At 41.7% G+C, this 17858-nt stretch overlaps 1 protein-coding gene and 1 long non-coding RNA gene across 3 annotated transcripts in view; both read right to left on the bottom strand.

Moving 5' to 3' along the window:
* The window catches only part of SLC16A10 (solute carrier family 16 member 10), a 121695-nt gene extending 104307 nt beyond the window's left edge, over positions 1-17388 (bottom strand). The window contains exon 1 of one of the 2 annotated variants that reach the window (XM_086707599.1): positions 16776-17388. In XM_086707599.1, the coding sequence (XP_086563725.1) occupies positions 16776-17109 (334 nt within the window). In that variant the 5' untranslated portion in view covers positions 17110-17388. The remainder of the gene's footprint in view (positions 1-16775) is intronic. The other variant, XM_025925833.2, reaches the window with a different exon arrangement.
* LOC147581146 (uncharacterized) lies at positions 1976-12658 on the bottom strand. The gene is made up of 2 exons (XR_015251471.1): positions 11272-12658; positions 1976-11034 (listed from the first exon to the last, which is right to left on the bottom strand). It is a non-coding gene; the product is annotated as an uncharacterized LOC147581146 (long non-coding RNA).
* Positions 17389-17858: the final 470 nt, after the last annotated feature.

Genomic DNA, 17858 nt, shown 5'->3' with positions numbered 1-17858 from the left:
GTACAGTACCTAAACAATGTTGACTCCTTCAAAATATTTATTTAATGCACAAGTAAATGGAATTGCTGTCTCCAAAAGACTTACTTCTTAACAACCTATAGTCAAGCCAATTTTATAACATAATTAACTTGCCTAATTCTAAAAACCAAAACCATATACACAGGTCACAAGCCTTTACCTGTTATGGCAACTTTGTTAATCCTGAACTAACAGGCTTTGAAGGCCCACCTGAAAACCACAATGTAGTATATTAATATATTCTCCCTGTTGGTCCATATACAATGTCCGGAGTTATAGAAGGATCATGCTACAATACAGGGGAGAAAGGGTTGCAGGCAACTAGTTTCTATTCACTTATTATTAGACTTAGAAAAGCTGATTGATTTTGACAGTTCTAACTCACTGACTTGCTTTCCAAAAAACTAAGGATATTTCCAGTTAAATAGAGTAATTATCCAAAGATTAGTGACCAGTGATTAATTTATCCTCTTAAGTGACCATAAATAATGAGGATTACATTGCCTTGACATTTTTCCATAACCCATTCTCAGTTGCTCCCAGACACCTGAAGTCATCACAATGAATCAGAGGAAGAAGACAGATTAATTGGATTAAGCATTACTTTTACTAGATTTTTTCCCAAAAAGAGTAATAGTCTGCCTTTTGATTTAAGTGGCTCATGATTTGTTTCCTAATCAAAGTTAAAAAAACAACTACCACATACACACAAAACTGTAACAGCATACATATAACAAATGAACATTAAATTATAGAAAACAGTGTGTTTTGAAGTCAATACCAAAAACTTACAGTGCTCTTTTGTGATTCCTGACCTTTGCTATTAGCAAGTCTTTTTCTGCCTGTAATGTTGGCATGGGATTTAAAAGATTACATGGCTTCTGTTTATCAAACTCGGAGGAAAAAATGCTTCAGTTGGACTTCCCTTTTCCTCCTCTCTCCATAACTGTTAGATATCAAATTTACTTGTCAGCAAGCCAGGACTTCAATTCATCCCAGCCAGCACAACAGGAGACAAGCATGGTCAAAAAATACTGCCTTAAATCCTGACATGTGCTTTAATACACAACTTGTAAATGAAGCCAAATGATATGAAAAGATAAAACAGTTACTGCAAAGGTAAGAGTATCTTACAAAAAAAAAAAAAAAAAGGGCAGATACCCTCTTCTTACACAACTATCAATTCCCTTTCATCCACCCCCTGCTTTTACAGGTTCTTCCTCCAGGGTCACTGCACTTCCAACACCTTCAACCGGGCTTCGATCACAAGAGAGCAATTCAGGACCTGAGTTCTAAAAGATTACCGCACAGCATGTGAGTCAACACACACCCCCCGCATATAGGCACTATGCCAAGCTGCTCAATAACAACATTGTTTGACATATCTGTGCTGTTTTACGCATCCAAAAGCACTTTGACATTCTATTATCTTGCTTGAGTCTCACTGTTACACTATGTGACAGGAAACTAAGGCAAAATATACCTGAGCATAGCCAGACGTCCAGTTATTATCTGAATTACAACCAACTCCATTCCCAGTCAGCAAGCACATGAGGACACCTCCTCCTCCCACTGCCAGACCTCAGATATCTAGTGTGACGAACTTGGAAAAGTCAATCATGTTTCTTAAACAAATGTGCAATATTCCACCCTAGTGCTAGTCAGAGAACTTAAATTCATTTATTCTGATTTCCCAGTTTTCCTAGATAATTTTTAAAAAAGTCAGCCTAGGGGCGCCTGGGTGGCGCAGTCGGTTAAGCGTCCGACTTCAGCCAGGTCACGATCTCGCGGTCCGGGAGTTCGAGCCCCGCATCAGGCTCTGGGCTGATGGCTCAGAGCCTGGAGCCTGTTTCCGATTCTGTGTCTCCCTCTCTCTCTGCCCCTCCCCCGTTCATGCTCTGTCTCTCTCTGTCCCCAAAATAAATAAACGTTGAAAAAAAAAAAATTTAAAAAAAAAAAAAAGTCAGCCTACACTAAAGAGTTAGCTATTTTCATTATGAATTGTAAATGAAGTAGCTGACTCAGTTACTACACCCTGAAAACTGATCTACAAGATAACATTTGCCTGTAGAACGGGTTTTCCACCACTGTCAATACTTTACATTTCAATTTGAAATACATAAATGAATTAAAACTAAACATCTTGAAAATAAGACTTACAGACTGGCTTAATTACATCATGCTTGAAAGAAAGAGTAAATGTCAATAGCCTTAGCGATTATGCTAAACTACAGGGAAAAAATAATTCTCAGGACTACGTTTTGGAAATACGTAAGACAATGATAGTAAAAAAAACAATTCTGACCTTTGGGAAGTTGCAGATCTGAATTAGAGAAATGTAAATGCTAGAAAGACTTTAAGGAACGAAGTTTTGTTAATTTTAAATAAGACGATTTCAAGGGACACTAACTAAACTACCTCGGAGAAGCCCCCAGGTCTGCTTGAGACAGAATTTCTGGGTTTCTATTATCAACATCATGTTCCTCTTAGAGACGCATGGTCTTTCCAAAGCTCTACCTCTAGCTTCAGCTTCATTCTGAGGCTCCAGGTTTACATTTCCAGTTATCTGATATCCATCCCCTGATGTCCTGCTGGCATTTAACATTCAAATGTCTAACATCTGAGTCAATCTTTCCCTGTCAACTCCTCCTCCTCAAGTCCTGACAATGGCACCATCCAGAACTGTCTACGTAATATGTAGCACTGGTACAGAATGAAAATGTGGGGCTCCCAGTTTAAAAAGTACTAAGACATACTCTTTAACAAATGGTGCTGGGAGAACTGGACAGCAACATGCAAAAGAATGAAACTAGACCACTTTCTTACACCATTCACAAAAATAGACTCAAAATGGATGAAGGACCCAAATATGAGACAGGAAACCATCAAAACCCTGGAGGAGAAAGCAGGAAAAAACCTCTCTGACCTCAGTCGCAGCAGTTTCTTACTTGACACATCCCCAAGGGCAAGGGAATTAAAAGCAAAAGTGAACTACTGGGATCTCATCAAGATAAAAAGCTTCTGCACTGCAAAGGAAACAATCAACAAACTAAAAGGCAACCAACAGAGTGGGAAAAGATATTTGCAAATGACATACCAGATAGTATCCAAAATCTATAAAGAACTCACCAAACTCCACACCCAGAAAACAAATAATCCAGTGAACAATTGGGCAGAAGACATGAACAGACACTTCTCTAAACAAGACATCCAGGTGGCCAACAGACACATGAAAAGGTGCTCAACATCACTCCTCATCAGGGAAATACAAATCAAAACCACACTGAGATACCATCTCACGCCGGTCAGAGTGGCTAAAATGAACAAATCAGGAGACTAGATGCTGGCGAGGATGTGGAGAAACGGGAACCCTCTTGCACTGTTGGTGGGAATGCAAACTGGTGCAGCCGCTCTGGAAAACAGTGTGGAGGTTCCTCAAAAAATTAAAAATAGAACTACCCAGCAACAGCACTGCTAGGAATCTACCCAAGGGATACAGGAGTGCTGATGCCTAGGGGCTCATGTACCCCAATGTTTATAACAGCACTTTCAACAATAGCCAAATTATGGAAAGAGCGTAAATGTCCATCAACTGACAAACGGATAAAGAAGATGTGGTTTATATATACAATGGAGTACTACTTGGCAATGAGAAAGAATGAAATCTGGCCATTTGCAGCAACGTGGATGGAATTGAAAGGTATTATACTAAGTGAAATAAGTCAGGGAGAAAAAGATACTGTATATTTTCACTCATATGTGGATCCTGAGAAACTTAACAGAAGACCACAGGGGAGGGGAAGGGGGGGAAAAAGTTACAGAGAGGGAGGGAGGCAAACCATCAGACACTCTTAAATACTGAGAACAAACTGAGAGTTGATGATGGGGGGTGGGAGAGAGGGGAAAGTGGGTGATGGGCATTGAGGAGGGCACTTGTTGTGATGAGCACTAGGTGTTGTATGGAAACCAATTTGACAATAAATTATATTGTCAAAATATATGCATATTCATATTATATATATATATATATATATATATATATATATGTAAAGTATTAAGACATAGACTCCAGATATAGGCATCATCTCTGCTTCCATGTCACAGTCTACACTCATCATTTGCTAAAGTTCCCTCAGTCTATCCTTTAAAATGTTTCACATCGGTCCCTTCCTTCCCATTTCAACAACTGTGGCCTCAAATCTCACCCAGCTCTCAGCCAACGATTTTGTAATTGGCGTTCCTCCTAAGTATTTCCCTCTGCAACCCAGTCACATCTTTTGAAGGCACACTTCAGACACCTCCAATATCTCCCCACTGCCTATTATCCAAACTTTTTTTTTAATTTTTTTTTTAACGTTTATTTATTTTTGAGACAGAGAGAGACAGAGCATGAATGGGGGAGGGTCAGAGAGAGGGAGACACAGAATCTGAAACAGGCTCCAGGCTCTGGGCTGTCAGCACAGAGCCCGACGCGGGGCTCGAACTCACGGACCGCGAGATCATGACCCGAGCCGAAGTCGGCCGCTTAACCAACTGAGCCACCCAGGCGCCCCTATCCAAACTTCTTAACCTGGCATTCAAACATCCTGTTCCCCAGCTCCCTCATTCTTTTCCAGCCTTATCTTCTGCGACTTTCCTTACATATATACCCTGGCCCTAGGCAAACCAAACACCGTGCATTCACTTAATAAGTCCAGTGTGTACTCAGGTATAAAGAGCCTGGGTCCTAATGCAAGAGACTTAAGTTCAAATGCAGCCCCACTGCTCACTAGCCTTAGCTGCCCATCTAAAGCAGGACAATCATAATAGCAGTTATATCATATGATTATTGGATAGATAAAACAAGATAAAATATAGAGTAAAGCACAAAAAAAATCCCTTATTAGGCTGCCTCCTAGCCCTTGCCTAGGCCTTGCACTCCACCTGAAATAAGCTTTTTCTGCTAGATCTGCTGAGGAAAAGTCTACCAATACTTTAAAGCCTAACTCAAAAGCTATTGCCATGAAGCCTTCCCTGATCAGCTCAGTTAGAAAACATTTTGCCTTCCTTTAAAATCCTAGATCTTATGTATACTGCACTCAAATAAGTGTAGCATATTGCATTAGAGTTATTTATGTACATGGCATTTTGCTTCAAGAAGTCAAATTTGTTTGTTTCTTGCATGACCCCTAGTACATGGTTTGTATTCAATAAAGGATTTCTAGATCTTTTTAAAACTAAAAGCAAAACAACAACGACAACAACTGTAACACACATACACCCAAATTAATTAACTAAAGCTATTTTTAACCAAACTGGCTGGGTCTGGAGAAGGTTGAGGCAAGACGATAGCACAGAGAAGGAGACAGGGCTGCTCATGGAGACTTGATCCTCTGAAGGATTAGGTGTCACCTGGAAGAGTCAGGAAGTACTTCTGGCCGAGTCTCCAGATGGTTAGTTTCCATCCCCACTTCTAATCCCAAAGAAGGCCCTGATCAACACCTGGGCTGAGAAAAGATGAATGGGAACAAGGGTGTGCCCCACCTACCAAGGTGTGTCAGGTGAGAATAAAAACGAGAATAATCTCAGGCCTTCCTAGCATTCCCACCCATGGTAACAAAGTTTTACTCTAAGATATTTATTGCTATATGCCCCCTTGTATTTCCAGATATTACATATAGCTGCCAAACCATGTTGCTGCTTCTAAAGAGCTCAAAAACTGGGAAAACACATAGCCCTAAAAGCAATGAAATATAATCTAAAGCTGCTTTTTAAAAATAGCATTGGCACTTATCAAATTAGCAAATATTAATAAAAATAAAACACTGGTAGGATTTTCAGGTAACCAATATATTGCTAGTACACAGTAAACTGGCTCAAGTTCTCTAAAGAACAACCTGGCAATGTGTAACAAGTGTTATAAAGTTGTTCACACCCTTTGAACCAGGAATCTTACTTTTACATATACCCTAAGGAAGCAATCCACAGGAGAAAAAACAATTTGTTCCAAGATGTATATAGATATGATACTTACACTGCATAACACTGCCTACAATTCAAACATCCAGCCAAAGGGGCTGGTTAGTAATCTAGGATAGACCAGTACAGCAGAAGAACACGCTTACTGAAAACCTTAAGTAGGTACACTATGTGATACAGAAAAATGTACCTTAAAAAGAATGTTTACTGAGAAGCCAAAAACAGAAGTAAATATTTTTTAGTGTTTATTTAATTTTGAGAGAGAGAGAGAGACAGAGCATGAGCAAGAGAGACAGGCAGAGAGAGAGGCAGACACAGAATCCAAAGCAGGTTCCAGGCTCTGAGCTGTCAGCACAGAGCTGGACAGGGGACTTGAACTCACGAACCGTGAGATCATGACCAAAGCAGAAGTCGATCACCCAACCGACTGAGCCACCCAGGTGCCCCAACAAAAGTAAATATTTACATGTAAATCTACAATTCCGTATTGGCAATTCTGAAATCCCAAACCCAAAGTTTTTTGTAAGATGATATCAACACTTCACTTGGAAGCAAAATATAATCTGGGGGCGCCTGGGTGGCTCAGTTGGCTAAGCGTCCAATTCATCTAGGTCATGATCTCTCAGTTTGTGAGTTCAAGCCCCACATCAGGTTCTGTGCTGACAGCTCAGAGCCTGGATCCTGCTTTGGATTCTGTTGTCTCCCTCTCTCTCTGCCCCTCCGCCGTTCATGCTCTGTCTCTCTCTGTCTCAAAAATAAATAAACACTAAAAGAAAACTTAAAAAAAAAAACTGAACTGACATGAAACTATGGCCTTTATTTGTCCCATTTGCTCTGAATACTCATAGATTTTGCTGCAGAACTATCAAGGTATCTGACTATGGGGCCCTGCCTCAAACTCCCCTGTAGGGATTGTGGCTCCATACTAATGACATCTATACACATGTAAGAACACTGGTATATATGCATCCATTATAAATTTGAAGAGTTAAAGTTTAGTATTCATTGGCTTTCCATTTCCAGACTATTCAATAATTAACATTTTTCTCTTGAGTAGGAGACAAAACATAACACCTAAAACTAAAACTCCACACATATAGGGGCACCTGGGTGGCTCGGCTGGTTAAGCAGCAGGCTCTTGGTTTCAGCTCAGGTCATGATCTCACAGTTTGTGAGTTCAAGCCTCTTGTGGGGCTCCTCACTGGCAGTACAGAGCCTGCTTAGGATTCCCTGTACTCCCTCTCTCTCTGCCCCCCCCCCTGCTTACTCTCTCGCTCACTCTCAAAATGAATAAATAAGCTTAAAAAACAAAAAAAAACAAAAAAACAGGGACACCTGGGTAGCTCAGTCGTTGAGCGTCCAGCTTTGGTGAAGGCCATGATTTCGTGGTTCATGAGTTTGAGCCCCACGTCAGGCTCTGTGCTGACAGCTCAGATCCTGGAGCCTGCTTCAGATTCTGTGTCTCCCTCTCTCTCTCTGTCCCTCCCCTGCTCATGCTCTCTCTCTCTCAAAACTAAATAAAAACAGTTTTAAAAATCAAAAATTAAAAAAGAAACCTTCATACATCTATCATTTATTCCTATAGAACATCTTATTCTTAGGGCAAGTTTACTACTATAGTCATGAAAGTTAGTATTTCTAATGCTAATGGTGAATTATTTTTAATATTAATATTTTTATTATTATAAAAGTAATACTTATTCAACATGGAAAACTTAGAGGCCACAGATAAACTAATAGAAAGTAAGAAATCCAAAATCCTGGCACTGAGGGAGAAGTATGAAGTTAAGGATATTGCTGCCAAAGTTTGAGTGTTGGATTAGTATAGAGCAACAATGGCAACTTTCTGCCCCCGACTGCACTAAAACATCAATTAACTTTGTGGAATGTCGTTTAAACAACTATTGACAAATGTGAATCCTTTGAGATGCTGCCATTTGAAAAAATGGAACATGAAGTCAAAACTAATAAAAAGGATAATTAAGCAAGATGAAAAGGTTTTTTACTATTAAAAGGCCACCAGACTAACCCACTCGACTTGGCATTAATACCGATCTACCCAGAAGAGTCAAAAAATACCTCCATTTAATGAATAGTGGTTTACTGCTTTTATAAAGCATATCAGAGAATTGGTTTTGAATCCAGTCTAAGTTTGTCACAAGAATAAATTTTGACTTTCTGAATACACACAGAACACTGCTGATGCAATTTACTTTAGCAAAGGGAAAAAAAAAGTAATAGCTGAACAGCATACCAATGCATAAACTCTAGTCAGTGATTCTCTTCCATATGGGGGAGCAGTGTTTCTGGCCAACTTTGTTCCCTCTTGATAAACACAGAAGTCTCATAATCCTTGATGCACACCTCTAAGGGTAGTTTACCTTTTGAATGAGTAGCCATAATATTCAAAAGATAAAGCCATGCTTCTGTATTTATCCACCAGCTAAGATTTTGTCACTTTTGGTTGTATTATGGAAATAATTAGATTCTTTTGTTTTTCGCATACAGAATTATAATCTTGACTATCATTTTGTAAATTAAATATGCTTCTCTGGAACTTCTGATATGCTCCTCGTGGTGGGGGGGGGGGCGGGTGTGGATCTGTGCTGCCTTCTCAGACTCATATATCTTTCCGGAATTAACTTAAGCAGAAACACTGCTTTGGTCCATATACATTATTTCACATCTGTATTTCATATGTATCCCCGTAATTAAAAATTATTGAAATGAAAAAATACTTGCAACTTGGAAATAAGGCATGTCATTGTCTTAGTTCTTTTAGCTCTGGTTCCTATATTCAAGGTAGGGAATTATTTCTGCTGTTAATGAAGATATCTTAGCATTACTTTAGCATTTGGTACATGTACATGTACATCTGAAAACACTGCTTTCCTCCATCACTACAGTCTCAGAGGAACTGGCTATGTTGTGGTGGGTTTGTACAGCTCCCAGGAGCACTGAAGTTGCTCATTCTGAATCACTGCCAATAAAAACACCGTGGTTCATGGGTGGCACCAGGCTAGGCTAATGCTCAGAGCCATGGTGAGCCAACTTTTCAAGTAGTGTTTGGGGTTTAGTTTGTTTTTGTCAAGGTTTGTTTGTTTAATCTGAATATGAGATCAGATCTCTAATTGGATTGTAATAACTCTAAATAGAATTCTATTCCAAAAGCAACTTCCCAGGATTTCTGATATCTTGGGTACAAGACACTATTAAAGTTCTAGAGAATATATAGGGAAATAAGCAGAAAATAGTTTCAAGGAAGAAAACAGGCAAGGTTCTACATTTCAGGACAACTTTAACATAAGCACAAATTTTTACACAGCTGAAAAGATGCTCTTAAATTCAACTTGAAAAATATAAACACTGATATCATGTGCCCCAACCCGAAACTGTGCAAGTTAAAACGTTCTTATCTGTGGAGGTAACAGCACGCTACAAGGCTACTCTAAAAAAATAATGTTAATGTGTATGAAAGCTCTTTATTTATGATAAAGGACTGTGCAAATTATCACTTAAATATGGATTCTCTTTAAAATACCATTCACAGAATGCTAGATTAGAATAGACTGCAATTACGTTCTCTGTCTTCCACTTTAAGTCTTTTTTAAGAATAATCTCTATCCTCAACATGGGGCTCAAACTCACCACCCAGAGATCCTCCTCCCCCTCCTGCTCCCCCTCCCCTTCCCTTCCCATACTCTACTGACTGAGCCAGCCAGGCACCCGCTGTCTTCCACTTTAAATTTAATTCCTAACTCATTTGAATTCATGTTACTCCCAAAACATTCCAATTGCATCAAAAATGTAACAACACTTGCATAAAATCATTGTTTTCTCCCATGGTTGTGACAAAAGGAATAAAATGGCTAACCATTTCATCAGAATCTTACAAGGACTAACAACTACACTGAAGAGAGGAGAGGCACACATAAAGGCACAGAGGCAAAAGATAGCAGGATAAATTTGGAAGAGCACAAGGCTTTCAGCTTGGCCAAAACACAAAGAACAAGAAGGAAGAGAGGTGAGAGACAAGGCTAACAGGTCAGGCAAGGGCCAGAACTTGGAGTCCTTTGGTGTATGGAGCTCAACATTTTCCTAGAAGTAATAAGTTTTCACTGCAGGCTTTTAAACAGAAAGATGATATGGCCCTAAGTTTTAGAGAAGTCACTCAAGTGTAAAACTGAGGACAGGTGGACCAGTTAAAGCATTATGACAATAATTGAGGCCAAAATTAATGAAGGCATGAATTAAGACAGTACTAAAGGAAAAGAAGAGGATTGATTTATGAGGCATTAAGGAGGTCAATGCAAAAGGACTGTGTCTGATTTAACAAAATAGGAGAGGAAAAGGCAGAAATAAGAAATTAAGATGAATTCCAGGTTTCTGACTCAAGCAACCAGAGGTGTCATGCACAGAGAATTCAGAAGGAAGGATATGTCTATTTGCAAGTGGGCTATTCTTTTTGGTGGAGATATATATATATAATATGGTGTGGCTAAAAAAATGAGTTCATTTTAGTTGAGTATGATATACCTGTGTATCCACATGGAACTGTCCCAATATAATGAATACGGGTCATGAACACAGAAAAGAAATTTGGAAATAACAACCCCAAGACAGTGCCTGGAGCCATAGGGTGTATGAGACACACAGGAAGGTAGGAAAAGTGAAGTACATGGCCTAGGATGAAGCCTCAAGGAACTGCAACACAGGTTCAACAAGCACCCATCCAAAAGATATAGCAAATCACATCAGGAGCACAGACTATAATTTATTCAAAAAGATATCTCAAAACCCCTCCTGACATAATTCTGGTATCCATTTATTTTTGATTGATTTTGTTCTTTGAGCAGTTAATTTTTTTTTTAAGTTTGCTTATTTTGAGAGAGAAAGAGAGAGTGTGCGCACAAGTTGGGGGGGGGGGACGGTGAGCGTGGCGGGGACGGGGGTGGCTCAAACTCACAAACCCTGAGATATCATGACCTGAGCTGAAGTCAGTCGCTTAACTGACTGAGCCACCCAGGTGCCTGGAAAACTTTTTTTTTTTTTTTAAACCTTCAGGGGGGCGCCTGGGTGGCTCAGTCGGTTAAGCGGCCGACTTCGGCTCAGGTCATGATCTCGCAGTCCATGAGTTCGAGCCCTACGTCGGGCTCTATGCTGACAGCTCAGAGCCTGGAGCCTGTTTCAGATTCTGTGTCTCCCTCTCTCTGACCCTCCCCTGTTCATGCTCTGTCTCTCCCTGCCTCAAAAATAAATAAAACGTTAAAAAAAAAATTAAAAAAAAAAATAAACCTTCAGGAACATGAACTGACTTGAAGTTTGAGAGGTGCTAGTAGGATTATACTGAAAGATCTAACAAGATGTATTGCTCCTTAAGTGCTATTGAAAATCCTACTTTGTGATTTTAACTGTCTAAAGAGCGATCTACCTCCACACAGAGAAGGCAGAGTTGCATTAAAGATTGTAGACAAAGAGCCTCCCTTTTGGAACCTTTTTAATAATCTACTTCTCTTTAAAACTACTGAATTTTTAATACTTTGATTTCTACTTTAAATATCCAAGAAAGGAGGATAATGCGCCGTGTTTCCCAAACTTGTTTAACCACAGACCTCCCTTTGAAGAAGGTTATTAAAGAACGCATTTTGGGAATTACTGAAAGAAGCCTCCGGAATTCCCAAAGAAGCCTTCGGAATTTACTTGACCAAGCCTCTGGACCACAAAGATATCCTATCTCCAAAAGAATATCATTAACTACTCTGAATACTGATTCTGAAAACATACTTGTTTTAAATAAATATATTTAAAAAGTGAATATGCCATTAAAATATTTCTTTCTCCAGGAAGAAAGCAGGGAAGTAAACTAGATTAATACCCTCGTAAGATCCCAGAGTGTCCACAGCACTGCGTCTGAAAAGTACCCTTGACTCTCTATCAGTTCCATGAAGGAACCAAAAATGGGTTTTCCAATATCCAGCCAAGTAGTGATTTCTAAGGGAAAATAATGTTCCAGTTAGTGGTAGTAATTATTTTCGTGTTCCCAAAAGCATCAGATTTACCTGTGCACATGAGAACCGGTAAAAGTTCAACTGAAAAGAGACCACTGGAGCCCAGCTTGTTTCCTCTGATGCAGCAGGAGGTATGAGGCAGACCTCTGCGTACCATGTCATCAGCAGCCAGGATAACACAGTGGGGCCGGGATACACTCAACACTTTCCATTAGTTCTACTGCCTAACTTGCAGTTCAGCTTGCTTGCCCTTTCCAAAGTCTCAAATTAATAAAGTAAGATTTATTACCATAGAGAAAGAGGCCATCAAATGCCTTTCTCAGCCCTCACCATTCACTGGAATTTCCTTAGAATTTCAGCTTTTTAAAATAAGATTGAGCACGGATATATTGCAAATGCCTCAGGGAAGTATTCTGTTTACTCATTTGTATCCCACAGAAGATCAAAAAATCCTTGAGAACAGCTGACCTTGTTTCTCTCAATTACCATCTCTAGGGCCCAGCACAGAGTGTCAGAAACTTGGTAAACAGTTGTAGAATGAATAAGGAGTAACATGAAGATGTATAAACTAACCTATATCTTCGTGTGAATGAATTTCTTCAGGGCCTTTCCTGAGAAATTTTGGGTGGATCATCAGTTGCATAGGTTTTTTGGCTGTTTTTGTTGTTGTTGTTGTTGTTGTTGTTGTTGTTGTTGTTGTTGGGTTTTTTTGTTTTGTTTTTGTTTTGCATAGGAAGAGTTAAGATAGCCTGAAAAGAAGTAAGCCTGAGAAAGGCTCCTTTTCAGTTCTGTCTGGAAACATCATCCTACCGTGTATCAATCTAAAGGAACATGGTTCTTCAAAGGAAACCCCAGATTTTTGCTTAAGTGCCATATGAAATTATCTTGTTTCTCCATAGAAGTCCCTCTACAAAAATCTATTTCAATGAGACATTAACAATTGGCAATCGTTTATTGATAGCAAAGTAAGATCAAGAAACAGGCACCCTAATCTTTCAGACTTTTTAAGCCTTTTCTTTATTTTGAAAGAGACAGAGAGTGAGAAATTGCTCCAGTGCACACACAGGAGAGGGGTAGAGACAGACAGAATCCCAAGCAGGCCCTGTGCTGTCAGCAAGGAGCCCGACTTGGGGCTCCAACTCACAAACTGTGAGATCATGACCTTTCAAACTTCTTTTCCAACCCTAGAATGCCTGGAATAGTGCTCAGTCAATTAATGCTTGAATTGATATACAACATAAAGAATACTGAATTAGCAGGGGCGCCTGGGTGGCTCAGTCAGTTAAGCGTCTGACTTCTGCTCAGATCATAATCTCATGGTTCACAAGTTCGAGCCCTGAATCGGGCTCTGTGCTGACAGCTCAGAGCCTGCTTCATTCAGATCTTGTGTCTCCCTCCCTCTCTCTCTCTCTCTCTCTCTCTCTCTCTCTCTCTGCCCCTCCCTTGCTTGCATTCTCTCTCTCTCTCTCTCAAAAATAAATAAACGTTGGGGTGCCTGGGTGGCTCAGTAAGTTAAGCATCCAACTTTGACTCAGGTCACGATCTCGCACTCTGTGAGTTCAAACCCACATCGGGCCTTGTGCTGATGGCTCATAGCCTGGAGCCTGCTTCAGATTCTGTGTCTCCCCTCTCTCTACCCCCCCCCCCCCCGCTCTGTCTCTCTCACTCTCAAAAATGAGTAAATGTTTAAAAAATTTTTTTAATAAATAAACAAATGTTTAAAAAAATTTTAAGAACACTGAATTAGCAAAAGTTATCTACTCAATGCAATATGATCAATCATTAAAAACCCCATTTCTAGAGACATAAGCCTGAGGCTGAATCCTGGCTCCACTGCTTACTTAAACTCTGTAAGCCTGAGTTTCCACATCTGAAAAGAAAGATATTTAATTAAGCCAATATCCTGGACTTGTTGTAATGTTTAAATAGGAATGCAGGCACTGGGCCTGGCACATAGGTAGTTCTCAAGAAAAGTGAACTATCATTTAGAAACCTCAATTTGCATTCCATCACTACCTCCCTTTGTGCCCTAGGGCTCATCACTATGAAGAAACCAATGAAAACATGGAGACAGAATTAAATGCTCTCTAATGCTGAGATTATCAATCATGAATAACAGTAATAAAAAATGGACCAAAAGTTTGAAAAATAAAAGCCTTAAACAATTCAGATATTTTTTGTATTGTACTTGAAGCTTGCATCTGTTTGATCACAGATGACTCAGCATTAGAATAACAAAATAAAGAAGCCTGAACAGTCAAACTTCAGGTATTCTCAAATACTTTAATACCTTCTGTGAAGGATGGACTATGAAACACCTGCGTGTGTGTGTGTGTGTGTGTGTGTGTGTGTGTGTGTGTGTGTGTGTGTTGGGCTGGCGCAGGGGGTGGGTAGGTCTCAGTATTAACTGGCTTAAAGAGTATCTTGTCACCATTTTTTCACAGATGAGGTTAAATCTTTGTTCTTCCTTAGACCTTAAATTTTATCAGTTATCAGCTCTGTATCACATAGTATCCAAGTAAAGATTCAATGTAGCTGCTATGTCATACAGGGCCATTACAAGTATATAGGCGGGCACCCAGAGCACAGGCTGGTTTTCAGGCACCACTTACCCTGAGTTGGGCACCTTTGTGCAAGGGCACAACCATACATGGGAGTCATGTGCAGAAGTAAAAAGATTTTCAGTATTTAGCTGGCATATTTGTATAACTATATATACAATATACACCCACATATACACAAACATAACTGAAAATCGTCAAGGATTCAACTGAGTAAATGGAGAAGGATATTCATCAAAACTGAAAATAGCTTCAAAAAGCTCAAGAGAGCAGGTTCCTGTCCCCTCCGTCCCCCCTCAGGTGGCCTGTGTTGGAACATTGTAGCCAACAGGAACTTTGGGGATGGAAGATAGGTCAAGGCTGCGACACAGTAAAACTCTGGCCCTCCTATGGTTTTTCCCCCATAGTTGCTCACTCACACACTCTCACTCTCATAAAATGAAGGAGAAAAAATCCACAGATAGAAAGGACCTACTCACCTGAGTTGGCAGAAACACTGGTAAACAAAAGACTGTTGTCTTGCTATCTTGACTGCATTAAAAATCTGTAATCCTAGTCAAGAATATGCTAAATGCTAAAGGAACCAGTCTTAAAATGTTGACTCTACCAATTCCATCTGCCTCCTTGAGCTTCTCCCTACCAGATACCCATGCTCATATAAAAAAAAATTTTTTTTGTTCAATATTGCACATGCATATCAATCCTGCTAGACTTTCAACAGTTGCCTTCCATAAAAATAAGTATAGGATATTACATTAGCCTATTACTAGCCCTGTGACCTGCGTAACACAGTAGTTCAAGAGCTACTGTTTAAGGAACAGAAATTCCCAATTAAATATGGTACATTATCACATATGCAAAGAGACAGTGTACAAGAATATTCATTGCAGCATTGTTTATATTAAGTGTGGAAGTAATCTAAACGTTTATTAAAGGGAGAATGCATTAGTAAAGTATAATATATCATACAATGGAAAACCTGGAGCTAAAATGTAAAGAATTTAAGCTACCAGTTCAAGTTGAGATATTATGCGGATAAATTGCAAACATTGCAGAGTAGAAGAAAAGCACACTGCAGAATGATACATACAGTATAATAGTATTTATAAAAGGTTTTAAAACTCCCAACATTACCTCTGCCTTAGAATTTGTTAGAACAGTCTCTTGCATGTTCTTTGTATGCACACTAAAGTCCTAAGGAACAGTCACTAAAAATAGAAAATTAAGGTTTAAAAAAAGACTATTAATCATATAAAGTTCCTCAAATGGCAGGGAGGAGCCTTATTTAGTCATGGAAATCCCTTAGCCCTTTAAGTCATAAGATGTGTGTTCTATCTCCATTCTGCTACTCACGAAGACACTATTTTACCAAGCTTCAGTTTTCTCTCTTAAATAAGGCTGATAACACCTGCCTTGCAGGTTGAAGTACAATAATGTATGTAAAAGAGTTATATACAAAAGGTCTTGGACTTGTTTTTTGCCTGTCAAGAGATCACATTATAAGTCTCTACAGGGAAAAAAAAAATGTTGAGTCTGCACTTTTTCATCTAGTCTAGTATATGGTTAAATATGACAACACAGCAGGAAAGGGCAACCCTTCACCTTCCTCCTCCCAGTCCCTGATCTGGCTGCCTCCTATGCTTTCTATATTTAGCACACAGTGCCCCCCCCCCCCCAAAACAAGCAAACAAACAAACAAACCACGAAACCAGGGCTCTTGGCAGAGCTCCCTTGGGGAACTCCCCTTGACCTTGGAATAAATCTCTTTAATCTCGCCAACCGTGCCTCCCCTCAGCACACACGCCCCTCTGCAGCCCCGGAGGCACATGAACGAAAACCCAACGGTCACGGTCGCATAAGAGACTGCAAAAATCACAGTGCGGTGTCGTTGGGTTTGGAAGGTTCTGTTTGCTCTCGACAATTAAGAGGAAAGTATACGTAGACTCTTAAACCCTACTCTTGCTTATTGGGAAGTAAGTTCTGCGGCTTGTTTCCAAACACACTGTGCCCAAATCTGTATTCACTACAAAGCCAGGCACACCGAGGCCCCTGGAGCGATAGGCTGCATTTGCGATGGGACAGACCCACCTCTCTCACGCTCTCCCACACACAGGGACCCACCGAGGCGCACAAGCCGGCGCGGGCACACTCCGCACGCGGGATGCGCTCAGGGGCCCCATGCCCGTTCTCCCCCTACCCCGGGCTGGCCCCGGCCGGCTCCGCGCCTCACCTGTCTTGAAGACCATCTTGTCATCGTCCGTGGACCCAAAGGTCTTCAGCATGGACACGAAGAGCACCCCGCAGGCGTTCTGGATGCCGAACACCGACCCGTTGCACCACATGGCCGCCAGCATCACCAGCCAGCCCCAGCCGCCCTCGGGAGGCTGAGGGGGCTCAGCGCCCGCCGGTCCCGCCAGCTCTACCTCCACCTTCTCGACGACCGCCTCGGGGCCGTCCGAGGGTCCCGGGCCCGGCAGCGGAGCTGCCCCGGTGGGCGCGGGGCCCGGCGGCTGCGCCTCGCTCGTCCCCCGCGCGGCGGCGGGCTCCTCGGGGAAGGGCACCATGGCCCGAGGCGGCCCCCTCGGGAGCCAGGGGAGCGCGAGGGGTGCGAGTTCCCGGCGGGCTCACGGAAGAGCCGCCGAGCGCCCGGCCGGCGGGCTGGTGAGGCCGAGGAGAGGGCGGTGGAGCCCCCGGTGGGACGGCGGCGCAGGGCACGGAGGCTGCCGCGAGGAGGAAGGCGGAGGCGAGCCGGCACCCCAGAGCACAGCACTCAGGCCTCCAGCCCACAGCCCCGCACCCCCCTACTGCGTCGGGGGCCCGCCGGCCGGCTCTTAAGGACGCCCCCCGCCCCGCAGGCTGGGGGCGTGGCCGGCGCGGGACGTACCCCAGACTCTCCAGATGATTGGGCTTCGGTAGATCGGAGGCGGGGCCCCCCGCCTGGCTGAGCCCGGAGCCAGGTGTCCGCGGGTGGCGGTCTGTGCGCGCGCGCCTGCGGCAAGGCCTCCTCCAACCTAGTTGGGGGGTCACGGATGTGTGGGTTACCTCGTCTCCAAGTATTAAAGGAAGGGGCGCGAATCTGCCTAAGTACAGTCTGGGTGTGTCATCACAAAGCAGTATGAGATCTTTAGCCTCAGCTGACAGCGTCACAACCAAACTAACATTGTCTCTTTGCTTTGTTTTTGTTTTGCTTTTTGACATGCACCTCTTATTACTAACCATAATATTTAGGGTACATAACGCCCCCTGCTTACTTAAAAGAAAGTCAGAAGTATAAGGGGCCTTATGTAATCGTTTCATTTCTCCTGCTTTCATA

This window comes from Puma concolor, chromosome B2 (genome assembly GCF_028749965.1).
Source record: "Puma concolor isolate L17-30 chromosome B2, mPumCon1.1.hap2, whole genome shotgun sequence".
NCBI classification, from domain to species: Eukaryota; Metazoa; Chordata; class Mammalia; order Carnivora; family Felidae; genus Puma; species Puma concolor.
This window is presented reverse-complemented; position numbering and strand designations above follow the sequence as displayed.